The 22,711-nt window shown below is 36.3% G+C and overlaps 2 protein-coding genes across 2 annotated transcripts; both read left to right on the top strand.

Annotated features, from left to right (window-relative positions):
• Positions 1 to 1,700: 1,700 nt before the first annotated feature.
• LOC125578041 (kinesin-like protein KIN-7N) lies at positions 1,701 to 4,439 on the top strand. The gene is given in 14 exon segments (XM_048740318.1): positions 1,701 to 1,932; positions 2,039 to 2,128; positions 2,213 to 2,331; positions 2,414 to 2,527; positions 2,620 to 2,701; positions 2,783 to 2,850; positions 2,932 to 2,991; positions 3,079 to 3,221; positions 3,298 to 3,400; positions 3,511 to 3,591; positions 3,715 to 3,839; positions 3,884 to 4,053; positions 4,056 to 4,082; positions 4,085 to 4,439. Coding segments are annotated over 14 exon segments (1,509 nt in total). The 5' UTR covers positions 1,701 to 1,778; the 3' UTR covers positions 4,258 to 4,439.
• Positions 4,440 to 9,472: 5,033 nt separating this feature from the next.
• Positions 9,473 to 22,127, top strand: LOC106358004 (E3 ubiquitin-protein ligase UPL1-like). The gene is made up of 17 exons (XM_013797740.3): positions 9,473 to 9,607; positions 9,687 to 9,785; positions 9,936 to 10,031; positions 10,119 to 10,325; positions 10,414 to 16,795; positions 16,933 to 17,987; positions 18,061 to 18,351; positions 18,428 to 18,632; positions 18,722 to 18,996; positions 19,090 to 19,382; positions 19,502 to 20,606; positions 20,706 to 20,852; positions 20,938 to 21,018; positions 21,110 to 21,335; positions 21,427 to 21,566; positions 21,664 to 21,770; positions 21,877 to 22,127. Exons 2-17 carry the CDS (start codon positions 9,687 to 9,689, stop codon positions 21,977 to 21,979), a joined length of 10,812 nt encoding a protein of 3,603 aa, XP_013653194.2. The 5' UTR covers positions 9,473 to 9,607; the 3' UTR covers positions 21,980 to 22,127.
• The last annotated feature ends 584 nt before the right edge of the window (positions 22,128 to 22,711 follow it).

A 22,711-nucleotide genomic window follows, 5' to 3' on the forward strand; every position in this document is an offset into this window, starting at 1 on the left:
TTTTTCTTTACTCTAACTAGGTCTAAAAAGTAATTATATAATAAGTAATACAAGTTGCCGAAGAACCACAAAAATTTTTTTATATTAATTAATTGTGGAGAACCATAAAATGTTTGAATTCTTTAATTTTTTAAACAATTATGTATTTATAAACTATAGAAAATAAACTGTTTGAATTCTATATGCATTTTCAACATTGTGCAAGGGCTCCTAGCTTTTCACTGGAAAAAAAAAACGGACAAACAACTTTCCTTTGTTCCTTGGGTGGAAAATTTGGAAAATGAGTAACAAGCAATGCAGCTTTCTTGAATCAGAAGGTGTGGACAGAGACGGTAACTCAAAATAACCAGCAAATCCTAGCTGCTCATGCCTACAAACCAATTCCATCCATGAGGTATTACTCCCTGGTACTTTGGAATAGTCTTTTGGATACTTCCTGGAAAAGACCAACTGATATGTGTGGCATTGGATGGTCCTTATTCAGTAAAGAAGACATTTCTCATATCTAAGGAAGCTATGCATCCAGTCCTATAAACTCACCATTGATAGCAGACTACAACTCTTTTATCAGCAGTTGATCAGTTATCCTACAAGAGGGTGCTTTTCTTAGGAAATTGTGAAATATTAATGAAAAAGTAGCAGCAATCAGCAGCACAAGGCAAGAAGCTAAATGTGATTGATGCAACACCTGGACATCTACGAGCTATCAAAGGATAATAATTTCACTTTCTCTTATATAAGCAGAAATTGTACTCGATATGTTGATCAACTTGCTAAGAAGGCCATGATTAGTCATCAGAATTATGTAATATCCTGAGTGTTTTAAACAATCTTCTTGTACTTACCTATTAATGGAAGAAAAAGTTGAAAAAAGAATTGTTATTGTCCACGTTTATATTTTATTATTTAAACAAATCCTACATAATGTTATTCAGACTTATTCTTTGAAAAAGGGAGAAAATAATTAAAAAAACTAAAATGGCAATGACTCGAACCTTAACCACTTTGGCACGACAAAATGTTGTGACTTGTGACTTGTGACGGTCTCTCAGTATACAATTAATCTAAGCCTAAACTCTTTAATATATGGGTTGCATTAAGAGCATCTCCAACCCCACTTTATTTTCAACTCTAAAATAGAATTTAGAGTAAAAAATGCTTCAATAGTACTTTATTTCTTACTCTATAATAAAGTAAGCTATTAGAGATGGTCTAAGCACAATCGATCCCTTCTCTTCTTTCTCCGGGTTTTCTTCTCTCCTTCTGCTGCGTTCGTTCTCGTCTCTTTCTAGGTACTCTACATACATACATACATACATACATACATACATATTCTTTCAGATTCGTATTTTGGTTCTCTGGTCTGTTAAGAATCCGAGATTGATTATTTTCTTTCTCAACCCGCAGTTAGATGGAGATAAAAAAAAAAGAATGTAATAAATATCCAAGTTTTCGATTTTATTTTTATTTTTTTTTACAAAATAATTTCAAAATCAGTTTTGGTTCTGTTTTTTTTTTCTATTTGGTTTTTGATTTGATAGCATCGTTAGACCCAAAAACTGGTCGTATGAATTTTATTCGGTGTGTCTAAATTGACTGAATATTTATATGTAATTTTTTTTAATGAAAATTGATCGAATATAAAAATATCCAAAAAGAAGATATTGTTACCAAAAAGAGTGAGGATATTATAGTAATTTGAATTGCATTCAAATGATTAAAGGATCTTGCTTTCGTTTGATTCAAATTCAAACGGCACTTTCGCATTAGGTAACAAGATGGAGAAGATCTGTGTAGCAGTCAGAGTGAGGCCGCCGACGCCGGAATCATCATCATCGGAGAACGGATCTTCTCTCTGGAAAGTCGAAGACAATCGCATCTCTCTTCACAAGTCACTCGACACCCCAATCTCAACCGCTTCTTACGCTTTCGGTACCAAATCTTTCTCAATCCATTTATTCGGGGTTTCGATTTCTACGTATCTGGGTAACTTCAAAATCTCATCTTTGTAATCTCTGTGGTGTTTGTTCTTTTGCAGACCATGTGTTCGACGAAAGGTCTACGAACGCATGCGTCTACGAACTTCTCACCAAGGATATCATTCATGCTGCCGTCGAGGGTTTTAACGGTATTCGGATCTGATCCAAACCTTAATAACAAAAAACGCGAGGTTAATTTGGTTTTGAGTTTCTTGATGTATGGTTTTGTTCAGGTACTGCGTTTGCTTATGGGCAAACTAGTAGTGGAAAGACGTTTACAATGACGGGTTCTGAGACTGATCCAGGGATTATTCGAAGATCTGTCAGAGATGTGTTTGATAGAATACAAATGGTAGATCAATTGAATGATTCGGTGAGTTTTTATAACTAAAGAGTTCAGTTTTTTAACTTGTGTGTGTGTTGATGATCTTTAGATATCGGACCGTGAGTTTCTCATCCGGGTTTCGTACATGGAGATTTATAATGAAGAAATTAATGATCTTTTAGCTGTTGAGAACCAGAGACTGCAAATTCACGAACATTTGGAGGTTGGTTTGATGGAACGTCTACACAAGTGATGTTACATCATTTAGTTTTGCTTAAGTGTTACTAAACCGGTTTGTTCGTCTTTGATGTGCAGCGTGGAGTGTTTGTTGCTGGTCTTAAGGAAGAGATTGTTAGTGACGCTGAACAGATTCTAAAGCTTTTAGACTCTGGAGAAGGTTTTTAAGCCAAAGCTAAGCTAAGAAGTATTTTGATTATGCATAATAATGTGTACTGACATGGTCTTCTTTAATTAACAGTTAATAGGCACTTTGGCGAGACAAACATGAACGTTCATAGTAGCAGGTCCCATACCATCTTCAGAATGGTAAGGGTTTTCAAATCTATGTACGGAAACTTCTACTGTTTTGTAAGTGATTATTTTGATCTGATCTCTCTGGTGGGATAGGTGATTGAGAGCAGGGGAAAAGAAAACTCTTCTACGGATGCTATCCGTGTCTCAGTCTTGGTGAGTGATAATTTTACCATCTTCCAAAAGTTTCTTTTGGAAGCTACATTTAAATGATAATTCTCTTACTGGTGTTCTGGAATCTAGAATTTGGTTGACTTGGCTGGATCTGAGCGTATTGCTAAAACCGGTGCTGGTGGAGTGCGCTTGACAGAAGGGAAGTACATTAATAAGAGCTTAATGATTCTTGGTAATGTTATCAATAAGCTAAGTGAAAGTTCAAAGCTAAGGTACTTTCTTACCCTTTCATTTAGCTACACGTAACAACGATACAGCTCAGCTCATTTCTTACATTCTTGATTATAGGGCACATATTCCTTACCGAGACAGTAAGCTAACTAGAATTCTTCAGCCTGCACTTGGTGGTAATGCCAAGACTTGCATTATATGCACTATCGCACCAGAAGAGGTAAAAGAAGTTTTCTTTTTGTCTGGTTTTGCATTTTCCTGGCTTTTGTTAATCATGTACACGAAATATTAGTCAATTAATGAGTAATAGTTGAATGCTCATGTGTGTAGCATCATATTGAGGAATCAAAAGGAACTCTCCAATTTGCAAGCAGAGCCAAACGCATCACCAACTGTGCTCAAATTAATGAGGTCAGCCTGTCAATGAGCGCAAGATTCTTGGGAGAGATTTAACTCACTTTCTTCTTTGTGTCCTGTTGATTGGTTTTTCTTCTTCTTCTTTATTGAATATCTGACAGTGTTTCAATGCTTCAGATCTTGACTGATGCTGCTTTGTTGAAACGCCAAAAATTAGAGATAGAAGAACTAAGGATGAATGCTTCAGGAAAAGCAGGAACTTTATTTCAAATACATCTAGATCATGTGGACAACACTAACAGGTTTTATGTGAATTTTTAGGGACGGGTAATGGAGGTGTTGGAAGTCTGAGAGATAGTCAAGGAAAGCATAGTCAAGCTGATATAAGGCTGGAGAAAGAGTTGTGTTTGGATAAACTGCTTCTAAAAGCTTCAAGAGAGAGCCATGAGAGGCTGGAAAAGGAAGTACAATTCCTGAAGGAAGAAAGAGATTCATTAGATGTAGCAGTCTCTCAATCAATCAGAGGTTGAGAATTGCATCTGATAAAAGAATGCTTTGAAAGATCTTAATGTGGAAGTGAAGAGAAGGAAAGAGATGGAGGAAGAGATTAAGCAAATCAGCTTTGCTTTCTCTAGCAGGCAGAAGTCTCTTATGTCTTTTCACAATGAAATCAAATCCAAAATGCAGAAACTAACAACGCAGAATCCGAAATTGAAGTAGCAGAAACAGCTGTTTCTGTTAAAGTTTAAGCCATTGTTACAACTAGCTCATGTGTTATTTATGTAACAACTCATTACTGGTACCCCCATCAATACTATTAAAACAGAAGCAATTTTTATCTACTTACAAATAGTCTAGGTTGGACCATTATATTTAATGATATTTCATTTTATTTCTACTCATATCTAATTTAATTGTTAAATATACATCATACCTAAAATTAAGGAACTAACTAACTAATCTATTATTTTTTAAACTATGAATTTAATTTATATTAATTCGAAATTCAAATAACTAAGCAATTATATTTTAGTTATTAATGTAATAAATAATTATATATATATATATCTATTCATTGTATATATACAACTATATATTAATCCAAATGCAAAAAAAAAACAAATTGTTCAAAACTCTCACCAAATACATAAAAATATAATTCTTATAGTTAGAGTATTAAAATATATATAAATATATATATTATAAAATAAATATTAACCGTAATTATATGATGAAATATGTTACTATTGATAGTTTAATGAATATATTTTTACGGGTTACTCAAACAGACATGTAATATATATATCAAATATAAACCAATTGAACAAATATATTAACATAAATATATCATAAAACATTACATTAACATAAATCGAAGCGAGAGACAGAGAGTAAGAGTCAATATTTTAATTGTTTAAAAATAAAATTATATATATAAATTATAAAAATTAAGAACTAAATATATTAAAAATATATATCAAAATTAAAATAAGAAATATTTACATTTTTAATGCGAATAATGAAATTAAATTTAAAGTTTAAAATAAGCCATAGACAAAACATCAAAAAGTATCTAATAATATGTGAATAACAAAAGTAAACTAACTAAACAAACAATTATATTTTTTTGCAAACGTAAATCATTAATTTGTAATAGATGTATACACATTATTGATGCTCAAATCTATTTTATTTTTAGTATGCATCCACTCAAAATATTAATCCATTAACAAGATGAAATTTTAGTTGGACTAAAATTGTATTAAAATTGGAATATCAATTTCATAATATATTCACTATTCATCTGAACGTTCATGAATATATATTACAATACTCTAAATATAATAATAAATCAAACCAGATTACATATTGGGTCATCTATCAGTTCAACCGATAACCAGATCTCGGGTTTTAGCGGTTGTTACGGGTTTTATATAATTTTTAAATAACAGTTTTTTGTTTGAAAACTAAAATGGATTACATATGAACCACCGAATTTGGCAATTTAACTGCGGGCCGGGTCGGGTTTCAAAACATTGAATATAATGTTTCATTTGTAATATCTAAGTGTAGATACAATTAAAATACAAATTTATATCAAATAAATTTGGAATGTTTCGAAAATAATCCCGTGCTTTGAAAGCGCGGGTCAAAATCTAGTATTATTTAAAACGAAAGTTTAACTTTGATAGTACTATAATGAAACACGGAAAACATGAATCATTTTTTTCTTTTACATGTTTTTTCTTTAATTCGGTAGCATTTTTTCTTTAATATATTTTCTCTTTTTTTGGTCAACAATATATTTTCTTTTAAAATCACTAATTTAAACGATGAAAAAAATTAAAAAATAACTTATTCAATATAACGAAACTTTAGTTTAGATAGGTAACATGAATTCCAATTAGTACAACTAAAAAAACTACATCATATATTGATGATGATGCAGAATAAACTGTCCAAACATATATTTAATGGGATGCACTCAACTTTCTAGCATATTATTCACATTTTCATAAAATAGTCATTAATTCAAATTTGAATTAAAAATCATAAAGAAATTTACATAGATTCTGCTCTACACTTATCTTATATATTAAAACAGAAGTCACAACCTTAATTTATGTGTGATATTTTTTAAAATGGACCCTTTAGATATTTCATTTATTTCTTAATAACATTTCTTAATCATTAATGGATCATTTAAAATAATATCAATCGAATATCATAACAACTCTATCCTATATATCAGTTCAATTTATGAAATGATACACGTATCACATAAAAGAAATTAAATTATGTCATCAAATCATGAGTGAACTCCTAACTATGTAAAAACTATGTAGCACATATGAACTTGTCGTGCTCTCTAATGACCATAGTTCATCACCTTAAGAAAATATTATAACAGAAATATTAAATCACCTAATAAATATATACAGAACCATTATTAAAATGAATCACCTTAATTTTTTAAAAATCTCTGTTATCTTAAAGTGAACTCCTTATGGTGTCATGACCTTCTAACAGATAAGAAGTTGTGATCTCTAATTTGGATCTATCGTTCATCACAAATGAATGAGGATTCAATTTTGTTTTTCAATACTTTCCAGTCCAGTTACCCAAGTACCTCAAATCAATGTAATATGAAATTTTGTTTTTTTTTAAATTAGTCTATCATAACATTGAAGTGTTGGATTTCCTAATACATGATCAATCAGTGTTCTATTTTATTTTAAATTCACAAATCAGTTATCCTCAAATTCACATAATCAATCTGTGCTTATTTACTTTTAATAAAACAAACCTACGGTAACTAAATCTTATATATTAAAACAGAAGTCATGACTTTAATTCATGTGTGATTTTTTAAAAAATGGACCATTACTAGAAATCAGTTATCATTCATTTATTACTAATTATATGGCTTAACTTATATCATTGCTAATAAAACGACTCCTACAAAACTGGCTTGGTTAACAAACCAACATTAGATTTCTTAATAAATTATACATTGGATCTAGCGTGGTATAATTGAAGCTGATTGACATATGATTGGTAATCGATTCCAACAAGTTACCATCGTATACATGCATTTTAACCATTTCATAGATCTTGACCATCGTATACTTGTATTTTACTAGCTGTATAAACATAAACCATTTTAACCATTTCATAGACTAATACATTTTCTTATTGTTTTAGAGTTTTGGTATGTTATACATGCTGTTCATGTAATAAACAAAACCAACTCTTATCTATTAAAATAGAAATGATGACTTTTTTCATGTGTGATATTTTTATTTAGATCATCATTTAGAAATTTTATTAAATGTATTTTCTTAATACTAATATAATATAAAATTTATAATTACTTAAATCGTAATATCTTTTGATATCTTTTAAATTAAAATAAAAATATCTATATTTAAAAATTATAACAAATCTTTTGAAAAAGATTATAACAAGATCTTACCTGTCAAAATTCTACATAAATATTTGCATTAATTTCGTCGTTAGAAATAAAATGTTATTACAAATTAATATATATATATATATATACTGTTATCTCTTATAAAATGAAAAAAATAAAATCATGTCATATTTTATCTATTTATAATAACATCAACCATTTTAAAAGAAAACCATTACATGGAACTAAATATGATAAAATTATTTTAAATTGATAAGTTAATATATTTTATTTTCATAAATATAAAAGATTTTATGCTAAAATATAATATGTTGGTAGAACAGTTTAACATCAATAAACTATATAATACATGTATAAAATTAACTTATCTTAAAATTGTATATATACAGTAATTAATTATCTAAAATGAATAAACATAAAAATTGATTTCTTTGAATTACGGATCAAGATCATAATAAATTAATTACAAAAAAAATATTTTTAAATATGTTTTTTTGTGCATAAAAAATTGGTTTTAGAATCAAACACAAAATCAATATGACAAATATATAATAAAAAGCAATATATATGTGATGATTTGAAATAATTAATTTACAGCAAATTATTTTTAAAATTATTGTATTTGAAAAAAATGTATACATATTCAAATATATAAATAACCTTAAAAATATATACTAATTATATAAACTATTATATATATATATATATATATATATATATAAACTTGAAAATAAATACCCGCACGGTTGTGCGGGTCGAGATCTAGTTTATACTATTAAAAGGGAAGCATTCTTAAAAAATCTACTTAAACAAAGTTGTTGGACCTATTCATTAAGTAATTATTTTTTGGTCCTACGTTAATATAATTATAATCTAACTAAACTATATATTACTTAATTTAAATGATCTCATATATTACTTACCAAATCATGTTATACACCACTGATTATACCATGGCTCCATTTTATTAAAATAACATCTTAACAAAACGTGACTAATGAATCACAATATCATAACAATAGCGTTCCTTGGTACCCCAACGTTACAACAGTTCAATCTACCATTGCCATTTACCGAACTTTGTTAAAAAAATTGAAAAGATCCTCTAGATCTCTATATTAAATAAACAATTCTATATACAAATAGTGTAATATCTTTTGCTAACGAGATCTATCAACAGATTTCTATAGATGTGTTACTCAATAATTTCAAGATTTGCACCAAATTAAATGTCTAAAATAATTAACTTTACTGATTTTCATCAAAGGTTCATGAAAACTTAACTAATTTTTTAAATTGGTAATATTGTAGTATTTATAGTTGATAAAAATTCTTCAAAAATACTTTTAATAGAGTTCACGGAAATTGTGGATTTGTGGTCAATATCTATAAATTAAAATGCATAACATAAATACAATGAATTTATTTTATATGACAAATCAAATAGGTTATTCAGTTTTATGTACTATTATAAAGTATATGAGAAGTAAATCAAAAATTTAAAATATTATAAGATTTTTCTGGGTTTTTGTCGGATTAACCGATGTTGGTTCACGGGTTAATGGCAAAGTTTTGGATTTTATCAGAGCTTTAAAAATTAAGGTACCCATTTGATTCTAGATTCAGTTTCAATTTTTTGGTTCCAGAGATGTATGATCTACTCGGTTATTTATGAAATTCAATTCAATTTTGGTTTCGGTTTCTTCAGTTTGATATTGTTCGGTTCGCGATTCAGAAAAATATGCTCTAACCTATACACTATCTTATATAAAAATTCATTAAAAATATATATTTAATTTTGAAAACAAACCCGCGCTTTCTAAGCGCGGGTCAAAATCTAGTTTATGTTAAAATTCCCCTTGATTTGTGGTGTTTCTCTGGGATAAAAATGATAATAATTAACAACCTGTACGACAGTATAGTTCGAACCCTGGTCTATACACGGTTAATTCGCATAACGACTATGACAAATCAACTTATTGTGTGAACTCTCAAAACTAATTAAATAAACTAGATTTAGCCCAAACTCTAATATATTAAGTTAAGCCTAGACGGTGTCTCTCTGCTCTGTATCCCTCTCTCCTTTCTGGGGTTTTCTTCTCTCCTTCTGCTGCGTTCATTCTCGTCTCTCTCTAGGTATCTCACAGATTCGTATTTGGTTCTCTGATGATCTGTTACGATTCTGAGATTGATTACTGTCAAACCTTTCTTGTAGATGGCGACTGGGAGATCCGCAAGTATGCCGTCACGGTTGCGGCAGCTTCTTTCCGGCGAAGGCTCCATCGGCCCTTCTATTAGGCTCGACGCTGAGCCTGTGAGTTCTCTCAAATTCGAGTTTTAGGGTTTTTTTAATTGATATTGATTGAATTCAATTAGGACTTTCTAATTTGATTTTGATATCCTTTCACAAGCTTTTGCCTTTTCTGAATTTAATTAGGGTTTATTGTCTTGTCTTGTGTTGTAGCCTCCGGAGATCAAATCGTTTATTGAGAAAGTAATCCAGAGTCCGCTCTCTGATATTGCGATACCTCTCTCTGGCTTTCGCTGGGTTTACAGTAAGGTAACCATTCTAATACATACACTCTCTCTCTCTCTCTCTTTTTTTGGTGGGTTTTCTCAGATGATTGATTTATTGTTATTATTCCAGGGCAACTTCCATCACTGGAGACCTCTTTTTCTCCATTTTGACAAGTACTTCAAGACTTTTTTATCAACTAGGAATGACCTTCTCCTGTCTGATCACATTTTGGATGATGAGGATCCCTTTCCCAAGTACTCTCTTCTTCAAATTCTTCGTGTGATGCAGATCATTCTTGAAAATTGTCCCAACAAAAGTACCTTTGATGGTTTAGAGGTATGCATGCATGCCTCTTTTGTTTCCCATATCTATATTAAAGCTCGTTTAACTTTATTAGTAACTCTTTATGTTTATTTGTTTGCAGCACTTTAAGCTCCTACTTGCCTCCACAGATCCAGATGTTCTCATTGCAGCCCTGGAAACCCTTTCTGCGCTTGTGAAAATCAGCTCATCTAAGCTCCACCGGAGCGGAAAGTTGATTGGATGTGGTTCCGTAAACAGCTTCCTTCTCTCTATTGCCCAGGGCTGGGGTAGCAAAGAGGAGGGTTTGGGTTTGTATTCCTGCGTTGTCGCTAACGAGAGAAACCAGGAAGAAGGTCTCAGCATCTTTCCTTCCGACTTGGATAATAATCACAAGGAAGCTGATTTTCGGATTGGTTCTACTGTTTATTTTGAGTTGCGTGGACACAGTGCCCAGAGTATACATGATGGTACTAGTAGTGCTACTTCTTCTTCTTCAAGGGTGATTCAGATTCCTGATTTGCACTTGCGGAAAGAGGATGATCTTGTGTTATTGAAGGAGTGTATAGAGCATTACAATGTTCCCCCGGACCTCAGGTTCTCTCTACTGACCCGTGTCCGGTATGCTCATGCTTTTCGTTCTTCCAGAATATGCCGGAGTTATAGCAGGATCTGCCTACTTGCGTTTATTGTACTTGTTCAGTCCAGTGATGCTCAAGAAGAACTTGCATCCTTTTTTGCAAACGAACCTGAGTATACAAATGAATTAATAAGAATTGTCAGATCTGAAGAACCAATCCCCGGAACCATTAGAACTCTTGCCATGCTTGCATTGGGCGCTCAGTTGGCTGTATACTCCGCCTCTCATGATCGTGCCAGGATTCTAAGCAGATCTAGCATCAGTTTCGCCGTAGGCAACAGAATGATTCTGCTTAATGTGCTTCAGAAAGCCGTTCTGTCTTTGAAGATTTCTAGTGATCCATCATCTATTGCTTTTGTTGAGGCGCTACTTCAGTTTTATTTGCTTCACATTGTTTCATCATCGTCATCTGGAAGCACTATAAGGGGGTCTGGCATGGTTCCCACATTTCTCCCTCTCTTGGAGTATACTGATCCGAGTCACCTGCATCTTGTGTATTTGGCCGTTAAAGCACTACAGAAGCTCATGGATTATAGCAGTTCTGCAGTACCTCTACTCCGGGATCTTGGGGGAGTAGAACTTTTGTCTCAGAGGTTAGAGTTAGAGGTTCATCACATTCTTAAGTTGACTGGAGAGAACAACAGTGATATGGTGGTTGGTGAATCGTTAAATATAAATGGTGATCAGTTGCTCTCCCGAAAGAGACTCATCAAGGTTCTTTTGAAGTCTCTTGGTTCTTCTACGTATACTCCTGGAAATGCGAATAGGTCTCAAAGTTCTCAGGAGAGTACCTTGCCTGCCACTTTGTCTTTGATATACAGGAATGCAGATAAATTTGGTGGCGATATCTATTACTCAGCTGTGACGGTTATGAGTGATTTAATCCACAAAGACCCCACATCTCTTACTTCCCTGTTTGAAATGGGCCTCCCTGAAGCATTTCTGTCTTCAGTTGTATCAGGAGTACTTCCTTCTTCCAAGGCTATTGCATGCATTCCAAATGGCCTCGGTGCAATATCTCTTAATAGCAAAGGTTTGGAGACTGTAAAAGAAACTTCGGCACTGCGCTTCCTTGTTGATGTATTTACTTCCAAGAAGTATGTTCTAGCTATGAATGAGGCCATCGTTCCGTTTACAAATGCCGTGGAAGAGCTTTTGCGTCATGTCTCATCTCTAAGAGCCACCGGTGTTGAAATAATCATTGAAATTGTGGATAGAATTGCATGCTTTGGAGAGAGTGGTTCTTCATCATCCTCTGTAAGTACTGCAATGGAAATGGATTCAGATGTGAAGAACATAAATGGCGTCAGCCATGAGCAGTTTGTTCAACTCTGCATCTTTCATCTGATAATTCTGCTCCACAGAACAATGGAGAATGCTGAGACTTCTCGTCTCTTTGTGGAGAAGTCTGGCATTGAGGCGTTACTTAAGCTTCTCTTGCGACCTAGCATTGCTCAGTCTTCTGAAGGGGTGTCTATTGCCTTGCACAGCACCATTGTTTTTAAGGGTTTTACGCAGCATCACTCTGCTTCTCTTGCTCGGGCCTTTTGCTCTTCTCTTCGTGATCAGGTGAAGAAAGCTTTAGGAGGACTGCAAGATCTCTCGGGGACATTCCTACTTGATCGAAAACTTTCTCCAAGCTGTGGAATTTTTTCTTCTCTTTTCCTTGTGGAGTTTCTTCTGTTTCTAGCTGCATCAAAGGATAACCGTTGGATGACTGCATTGCTTTCGGAGTTTGCAAATGGAAGCAAGGATGTTCTGGAGAATATAGGCCAGTTGCACCGTGAAATTCTATGGCATATAGCAGTTTACGAGAGTGGAACGCTGGAAAGTCCAAATACTTCTCCCGAGTCAGAGCAAACAGAGCTGTCTTCAAATGGAACGGAAGGACAAAGGTTCAGTTCTTTTAGACAGTTTCTGGATCCATTATTTCAGAGGAGAACGTCAGGATGGAGCGCAGAATCGCAATTCTTTGATTTAATAAATCTTTACCGTGATCTTGGACGTGCATCGACTGGATTTCAACCCCGACCAATCAATGATGGTCCCTCTAGTTCATCAGACGCTTCTGGTAACAGAGAGCTTGAAAGAGATGGATCCTATTATACATCATGCTGTGACATGGTGAAGTCATTGTCCTTCCACATCACATACATATTCCAAGAGTTAGGGAAGGCAATGCTGCTCCAATCTCGACGGAGAGAAGATACAGTAAATGTATCTCCGTCTTCTAAGTTAGTTGCCTCAAGTTTTGCTTCAATATCCCTTGATCACTTGAATTTTGAAGGCCATGAGATTGCAGCCGAGGCATCAAGGTCAACTAAATGTCTCTACCTTGGCAAGGTTGTTGACTTCATCGATGCTGTCCTTCTTGACAGGCCTGATTCGTGTAATCCTGTTCTGATAAATTGCTTTTATGGCCGGGGGGTGATTCAGACGGTTTTGACAACATTTGATGCTACTAGCCAGCTTTTATTTTCAATTAATAGGAGCTACTCGTCTCCGATGGAGACTGATGATGTTAAAGGAAAGCAGGATGAAAAGGAAGACACAGATCATGCCTGGATATATGGTCCGCTGGCTGGCTACGGGAAGCTCATGGACCATTTGGTTACGTCATCGTTTATCTTATCACCATCCACAAAACACTTGCTCGTTCAACCAGTAGAAAATGGGAATATTCCATTTCCACAAGATGCTGAGACATTTGTGAAGATCCTGCAGTCCATTGTGTTGAAAGCTGTACTTCCGGTTTGGACTCATCCACTATTTACGGAATGTAGTTATGATTTCGTCACTGCCCTCATTTCCATCATCAAGCATGTGTATTCTGGAGTTGAACTGAAAAGCTTAGCTGGCAGTAGTAGCGCTCGTGTAACAGGTCCACCTCCCAGTGAAACAACCATTTCAACAATTGTGGAGATGGGGTTCTCCAGATCCAGAGCCGAAGAAGCTTTGAGACAGGTTGGATCGAACAGTGTTGAGTTAGCCATGGAATGGCTGTTTTCCCACCCAGAAGAAATCCAAGAGGACGATGAGCTTGCTCGTGCTCTTGCAATGTCCCTTGGAAATTCTGAATCAGATACAAAGGAGAATGTTGTAGATGAAACTCGAGAACAGATTGAAGCAGAAATAGTCTCGCTGCCACCAGTTGAAGAGCTTATAACAACATGTACGAAGCTTCTGCAGATGAAAGAGCCCCTTGCTTTTCCCGTTAGAGACTTGCTTGTATTGATATGCTCAGAAAACAATGGAGAACACCGATCTGGTGTTATATCTTGCCTTCTTAGCCGGATTAAGGATTGTTGTCCTGTCTTCGATGACACAAAGAACAATCTGCTCTCTGCTCTGTTGCATGTTCTTGCTTTGATTCTACATGAAGACGCTGGTTCCCGCGAAGTTGCGCTGAAGGCGGGTATTGTAAGACTTGTGTGCGATGTACTCTCAAAGTGGGATTCTGGTAGTATTGATAAGGAAAAGTTTAATGTTCCAAAGTGGGTGACGACAGGGTTTCTTGCCATTGATAGGCTGCTACAAGTGGACCAGAAATTAAATACTGAGCTTATAGAGGAGTTGCAAAAAGGTGAGACATCTCTGGCCATTGATGAGAGCAAACAAGACAAGCTGCAATCTGTTTTTGGCTCGCCACAGCTTGTTGATGCTGACGATCAGAAGAAGTTGATTGAGATTGCTTGTACATGTATCCGGAATCAGCTTCCTTCTGAAACTATGCATGCTGTTTTACAACTGTGTTCTACATTGACAAGGAAGCATTCTGTTGCTGTCTGCTTTCTTGATTTTGGAGGTGTGCAAGGACTGCTTTCTCTGCCGAGTAATAGTCTTTTTCCAGGGTTTGACTCAGTTGCTGCTAGTATCATCCGTCATATTCTTGAAGACCCCCAAACGCTTCAGCAAGCCATGGAATCTGAGATAAAACATGCTCTTGCAACACTTTCCAACAGGCACTCAAATCAGAGAATCTCTCCACGCAATTTTTTGTTGCATGTGAATTCTGTAATTGCACGGGATCCAGTCACTTTTATCCAGGCCGCTCGTTCTATATGCCAAGTAGAGATGGTTGGTGAAAGACCTTACATCGTGTTAGTCAAAGAAAAAGAGAAATCAAAAGACAAAGAGAAGGATAAGGATAAGGACAGAGCTGACAAAGAGAAATCTCAGACTTCTAATGAAGTTGCAACTACCACTCCCCCTGGGAGCACCAAGGCTAAAGTTTACCGGAAACCTCCTCAGTCGTTCATTGGTGTTGTTGAGCTGCTTCTGGATTCTCTCTGTAATTTCGTTCCTCCTCCAAAAGATGACATGGTTGAAGGTGATTCTACTTCAGCAGACATGGATATTGATCATGCCTCTACTAAGGGAAAAGGCAAAGCGGTTGCTACTACACCTGAAGAAAAGAAAGCTATTTCACAGGACATGTCAGCTTCATTGGCTAAAATTGTTTTCATTCTGAAGCTTTTGAGCGAGATACTGTTCATGTATTCTTCGTCAATCCATATAATACTTCGAAGAGATGCTGAAATTAACAGTCTTAGAGGTCCTCAACAGAAGGGGGGTCAAGTTGGTGGAATATTTCATCATATTCTTCACAAGTTTATTCCATACTCACGGGTGAAGAAGGAAAAGAAATCTGAGAGTGATTGGCGGCAAAAGCTGGCAAGTAGGGCTAATCAGTTTTTAGTGGGTGCATCTGTTAGATCAGCTGAAGCAAGGAAGAGGATATTTTCTGACATTAGCAGTATCTTCAATGACTTCGTAGGTACCTCCAATGGGCTTAGACCTCCAGTTAATGAAATACACATTTTGATAGATTTGTTGAGTGATATGCTCTCTGCTCGGTCACCTACTGGATCACATATATCTTCAGAAGCTTCAAATACTTTTGTTGATGTTGGACTGGTTAAGTCTCTTACTCGTACACTTGAAGTGTTGGACTTGGACAACGTAGAATCTCCCAAAACTGTAACAGGAATCATAAAAGTTTTGGAGTTGGTGACTAAGGAGCATGCCCATTCTGCTGATTCGAACTCGAAGAATGAAAATGCGAACAAGTCATCTGATCAAATTCAATCAGGAGGAGGAGATACTACTGCTGATGCTTCTGAAGCAGGGGAAATTATGCTGCGGTCGAATCATGATTCCATGACCGCTGATCATGCGGAGAATTTTGGCGGTTCCCACACTTTTGTTGGTTCAGAAGATGTGACAGATGACATGGAGCATGATCAAGACTTGGATGAAGGATTTGCCGCAGGTGGGGATGATTATATGCAAGAAGCAGCTGAGGATGCTAGGGGGTTGGAAAACGGGATTGGGTCGATGGGTATAGAGTTTGAGATGCATACCCACGTGCCGGAAAATCTTGATGAAGAGGAAGACGAAGAGATGTCTGGTGATGAGGGTGACGAAATAGATGAGGATGAAAATGATAATGAAGAAGAAGACGAGGAGGACAATGACTTGGAAGAAGAAGAAGAAGAAGATGTACATCACCTGCCTCATCATGACACAGATCAAGATGATCATGAGCTTGAGGATGATGAATTTGAAGAGGAAATACTGGTTGAAGAGGATGAAGAGGACGAAGATGATGAAGATCGGGTAATTCTCAGGTTTGAGGATGGTATCAATGGTCTAAACGTTCTTGATCATTTGGAGGTTCTTAGAGATCATAGATTTTCTGATGAAACACTTCATGTAATGCCTGTTGAAGTTTTTGGCTCGAGACGTCAAGGACGAACAACTTCTATTTACAGCCTTCTTGGCAGAACTGGGGATGGTGCTACTCCTTCACAGCATCCTCTTTTATCGGGATCTCCATCACTTCCAGTGTCGCAAAGTCAAACAGGTTCTCTTTTGTTTTTACTTGTGTTCATTTCCCTTTTATGTTTTGTTATATTTAAGTTTGCTACCAGATTACATTTTGTTTGTGTTGATCTTCCTGAAGGAATAATTTGTTAATCGACTGTTTTCTTCTCTTTGTAGAAAGCACACATGATCATACTGTTGGAGGTAGGGATTCCAACGGTAGTTCTTCGTCACGGCTGGATGCTATATTCCGATCTTTGAGGAATGGCCGGCAGGGGCATCGTTTGAATTTATGGGCTGATGACAGCCAGCAAATTGTTGGATCTGGCGCTTCTACCGTACCACAAGGCCTTGAAGATTTGCTGGTATCTCAGTTGAGACGTCCCGGCTCTGATAATCCTTCTGATCAGAATCCATCACCTTTGGAACCCCAGTCACAGGCCGAGAGTGGGCAGCCCCAGGAGGCAACTGTCAGACCTGAAATTCCAGATGAAAACGCCACTGGTAATGGAGGTGCCAATGTGTCTGCTCCCTCTATCGTTTCGCCAGTTGCATCTGCTCCCCCGGATACACGAGCCACTGCTACTGATTCTGTCTCAAGCTCGCGGTCTCAGTCAGTCGAAATGCAATATGATCCAAATGATTCAACTGTTCGGGATGTTGAAGCGGTGAGTCAAGAAAGCGGTGGGAGTGGGGCAACCTTGGGTGAAAGCCTTAGGAGTTTGGATGTTGAGATCGGAAGTGCTGATGGACATGATGATGGTGCAGAAAGGCATGATGTACAGCCAGCTATGCGCTCAAGAAGAGCAAATTTGTCAGTTGTGCCATCTTCAACTGGGCGAGAAGCTTCTCTTTATAGTGTAACTGAGGTTCCTGAGAACTCCGGTCACGAGGCTGAGCAGGATAATCCACCAGAGGAGCAACCAGTTAACAGGGATGTTGCTTCTAGTTCTATTGATCCTGCGTTTTTAGATGCCCTACCTGAGGGACTGCGAGCCGAAGTCCTTTCAGCTCAGCAAGCACAAGCGCCAGAACCTTCTAGCAATGAACAGCAGAATTCTGGAGATATTGATCCGGAGTTTCTTGCTGCACTTCCTGCTGATATCCGAGCTGAAGTTCTGGCACAGCAACAAGCACAACGGGTTCATCAGTCTCATGAACTTGAAGGTCAGCCTGTTGAGATGGACACCGTTTCAATAATTGCAACGTTTCCTTCGGAGTTGCGAGAAGAGGTATTGAGCTGTTGCCTTATAACGGCATGAGTAGAGTTGAAGTGTATTCATCTAATATTACTTTTGTTATCAGGTGTTGCTGACGTCAGATGATGCCGTTCTTGCAAATTTAACACCTGCACTGGTTGCGGAAGCAAACATGCTGCGTGAAAGGTTTGCTCATCGATACCATAACCGTGCACTTTTTGGTATGCATCCAAGACATCGTAGAGGGGAGGCATCCAGGCGAGGTGAAGGTGTCATATCTGGAAATGAGGGGATTGCTTCTCGTAGGTCTGCTGCAAAGGTTATAGAGGCCGCTGGAGCTCCCCTAGTTAACACTGAGGCACTCCAAGCAATGATTCGTATTCTTCGGATAGTTCAGGTACTTACCTAATGCATTACTTAGATATTTAACTGGCATCACTTGGACAATTCATTTATATATCTTTGGTCTGCAGCCTCTTTACAAGGGTCCTCTGCAGAGGCTTTTGCTGAATTTATGTTCTCATGGCGAAACAAGGTTTTCCTTGGTTAATACATTCATGGATATGCTGATGCTCGACACAAGGAAGCCTGTTAACTACTCGAGTGTTTCCGAACCACCTTATCGTCTTTATGCTTGTCAAAGCAATGTAACATATTCACGTCCTCAGCACTTTGATGGTATGCATCTTTTAATACATTGGATTCTGACTGGGGATGTGTTTATAATAACCAAGTTCTGTAGATAATAGTTGTAATTCTATTTGCAGGGGTTCCTCCTCTAGTGTCTCGGCGTGTCCTTGAGACTTTGACATATTTGGCACGAAATCATATATACGTAGCAAAGATTCTGCTTCAATCCAGGCTTTCCCTGCCTTCCCTTCAAGGTTCAGTACCCTCAGACAAGGCACGTGGAAAAGCTGTTGTAGTAAGTGATGATCACATGAGCAGAACGCAGCAGGAACCCGAATCTGTAGCCTTTGCGTTGCTTCTAAGCCTCCTGAATCAGCCCCTTTATTTGAGAAGTGTGGCTCATCTTGAACAGGTACTCCTTTTCATTCGGTGCTATGGTTTGGCTTTGTTTACTGTTATGAAAACTAACTCGGGTTTGTATGTATTTTCTCATCATTTGTTCCAGCTGCTGAACTTACTGGAGGTCATCATTGACAACGCTGAACGAAAGTCTGAGTCAGCTGACGGATCAGATGGGTCTGCCACCGAGCAGCAATCAACGCATCAAGCGTTAGAAGTTGAAAACAATTCAGAAAACCACGATATGGTATCTGGCACAGCTGGTACAGTGACCAAGCCAATTGTCTCATCTGGAAGTTCGTCCAACAGAGCAGAGAGTGAATGTGATGTTCATACTGTGTTGCTTAATCTTCCCCAGTCAGAGCTGTGTCTGCTTTGTTCATTACTTGCACGTGAAGGGTATGTCAGATGCTTATATGTGAACACCTCCTACTTTCTGTTCTTTCTATCTGTCAGTTAATGCTTAAATTCTGTAAGTTCTACAACTAGCCTTACTAATTGTTGTGCTGTTGATTCAGTTTGTCAGATAATGCATACACCCTTGTAGCGGAGGTGCTGAAAAAACTTGTGGCCATTGCTCCAAGCCATTGTCATTTGTTTATCACAGAGCTTGCAAACGCAATACAGAACCTGACAAGATCAGCGATCAGTGAACTTCACATGTTCGGTGAAGCCGTAAAAACGCTTCTAAGTACCACGTCATCAGATGGATCAGGAGTACTGAGGGTTTTGCAGGCATTAAGCTCCCTCGTTGATTCGTTGTTAATCACAAAAGAGAAGAATTCCGAAGAGCATGTTGCTGTGTTTTCTCAGCTATCGAACATCAATTTAGCTTTGGAACCTCTGTGGCTGGAGTTGAGCAATTGCATATGCAAAATAGAGGGGCATTCTGATTCTGCTTCTGCTTCTACGACGTCTCCAACAACCTCGACGAGTTCAGCAACAACAAGGGGAGCTGGAGTAAGCCAGTCACTTCCTGCTGGTGCCCAAAACATGTTGCCTTATGTAGAGTCGTTTTTTGTTACCTGTGAGAAATTGCATCCATCATCACAGTCTTGTGATATCTCGGTTCCCATGGCGGCTTCTGATGTTGAGGAGCAGCCCAAGGGTCCAGGACCAAGCAGCAGCTCCAAGGTGGATGAGAAATACGGTTCTTTTATCAAGTTTTCTGAAAGGCACAGGAAACTTCTTAATGCTTTCATCCGACAAAATCCTGCTCTGCTTGAGAAGTCCTTTTCGCTAATGCTCAAGGTTCCACGTTTTATTGAATTTGATAACAAACGTGCATACTTCAGATCAAAGATAAAACACCAGCATGACCATCACCATAGCCCTTTGAGAATCTCAGTGAGAAGAGCCTACATTCTTGAAGATTCATACAACCAATTGCGAATGAGGTCAACTCAGGAACTGAAAGGTAGATTGACTGTTCACTTCCAAGGAGAAGAAGGTATTGATGCTGGTGGGCTTACCAGGGAATGGTATCAGCTGTTGTCAAGGGTTATTTTTGACAAAGGAGCTCTTCTGTTCACAACCGTTGGCAATGACTCGACTTTCCAACCGAATCCAAACTCTGTTTACCAGACAGAGCACCTCTCCTACTTCAAATTCGTTGGCCGGGTGGTAAGCTCTTTTTTTTCTTTTTTTTTTTTACCTATGTAAGTAGACTTATTTGCAGCTGCGTTAATTCCTTCCTAAATTCTATCTATCCTGCGTGCACAGGTTGGAAAAGCTCTGTTTGATGGTCAACTACTTGACGTCCATTTCACTCGCTCTTTTTACAAGCATATCTTGGGAGTTAAGGTCACGTACCATGATATTGAAGCTATAGATCCCGATTACTATAAAGCCCTGAAATGGATGCTGGAGGTATATATATACTGTAGATACACCTTTGTTTGTTTGTTTGGTCCAAAGCATTTGTTACTCATCTGTTCTTTTTTCTATAATGCAGAATGATATTAGCGATGTCCTAGATCTCACTTTTAGCGTTGATGCTGATGAGGAAAAGCTAATACTGTATGAAAAAACGGAGGTAACAACTATAACTTGTTCAGCCTTTTTTAACAGTGTCTTTGAAATAAAATTTGTTTTGAACGAACATTAAAATAAAATAAAAATTGCAGGTGACTGACCATGAACTGATCCCTGGAGGGCGAAACATTAAAGTCACTGAGGAGAATAAGCATGAATATGTAGACCTAATCGCCGAGCATCGATTAACCACAGCCATTCGTCCTCAGATAAATGCATTCCTGGAAGGGTTTAGTGAACTTATCCTTAAAGATCTAATATCGATTTTTAACGACAAGGAACTGGAGTTATTAATAAGTGGTCTTCCTGATATCGACTGTAAGTAGTATTTATAAAATATATCATAATCCTCCTGTACCAAGAATTTCATTGCCTCTGACCTTTTTTTGTTGGGTTACTAATGTATCAGTGGATAACCTGAGGGCGAATACTGAATATTCTGGGTATAGTCCTGGATCCCCTGTTATCCAGTGGTTCTGGGAGGTTGTTCAGGGATTGAGCAAAGAAGACAAAGCCCGTCTATTGCAGTTTGTGACTGGAACCTCTAAGGTAAAGAAGAAAACATGTTTGGTTTGTTTCATTAAAGATAAGATTGTTTTTTTTCTTTACAAAGTGGGAAACTGACGTTTTGAACTCAACAACACAGGTACCTCTGGAAGGATTTAGTGCCCTTCAAGGAATTTCAGGGGCACAGAAGTTTCAGATCCACAAGGCATATGGAAGCGCTAATCACTTGCCGTCTGCTCATACCTGGTAAAAAAATCTCAATCCCCTCCAATGAAACTATTCTCTGATGAATGATGGATGACCACAAATATTAATATATATATATATATATGCAAAACTGTTTTGTTTGCAGTTTCAATCAGTTAGATCTGCCAGAGTACCCGTCTAAGGAACATCTGCAGGAGAGGCTGCTGCTTGCAATCCATGAAGCAAGTGAAGGATTCGGATTTGGTTAAAACAAAAACCAGCTTCCTTTTTTTTTTATTTTGCTATTTCATTCTATACATATACCTTTTGGGCAAAACGAATGATTTTCTGTAATTCGCACTCTCTACTCGAACGTCCTTTTAAAAGAGTATGTTCAATAGATATTTTTATCCCTTAGTTTGCAGAGAAATTTATATGGAAAGGCACTTCCTATGAAAATCATAACACAAATAACCACTTTCTCTATTAGAAAGCGCTTCCACCCCTCATTGGATACAAGAAATTCTCTCTATGCTCAACTCGCTTACACCTTGATTGGTAGTATGCTGTAACAGTTGTATGTTTTTGCTAAATTATATAATAAAATGATTGATATAGTATGAATATGTTACTTAAAATTATTACAAAATTAGTATATAATATATTTATTTCTAATGAATATATTTTTAATATATAGAATTTATTTATTTTATTTTATATAATATATCAAAAATATTATTTTCAAAATATATTTTACAATTTAAATATTTATTTTTAAAAGTAATAATTTCACATTTAAAATATAATTTTGTTTATATAATCAAATTATAATTTAATTGTGAATTGTTATTTTAAAAAATATTTTTATTGTAAATTTATTTAAGAAATCAAATTTTAATTTTCTGGATATAAAAATAATTTCACAGTATTATAAAATAAAATAAATTAATTAATTATATTTTTTTAATTTTATAAATTATAAATGCAAATACTATTCTAAA

This window comes from Brassica napus, chromosome A9, assembly GCF_020379485.1.
Source record: "Brassica napus cultivar Da-Ae chromosome A9, Da-Ae, whole genome shotgun sequence".
NCBI classification, from domain to species: Eukaryota; Viridiplantae; Streptophyta; class Magnoliopsida; order Brassicales; family Brassicaceae; genus Brassica; species Brassica napus.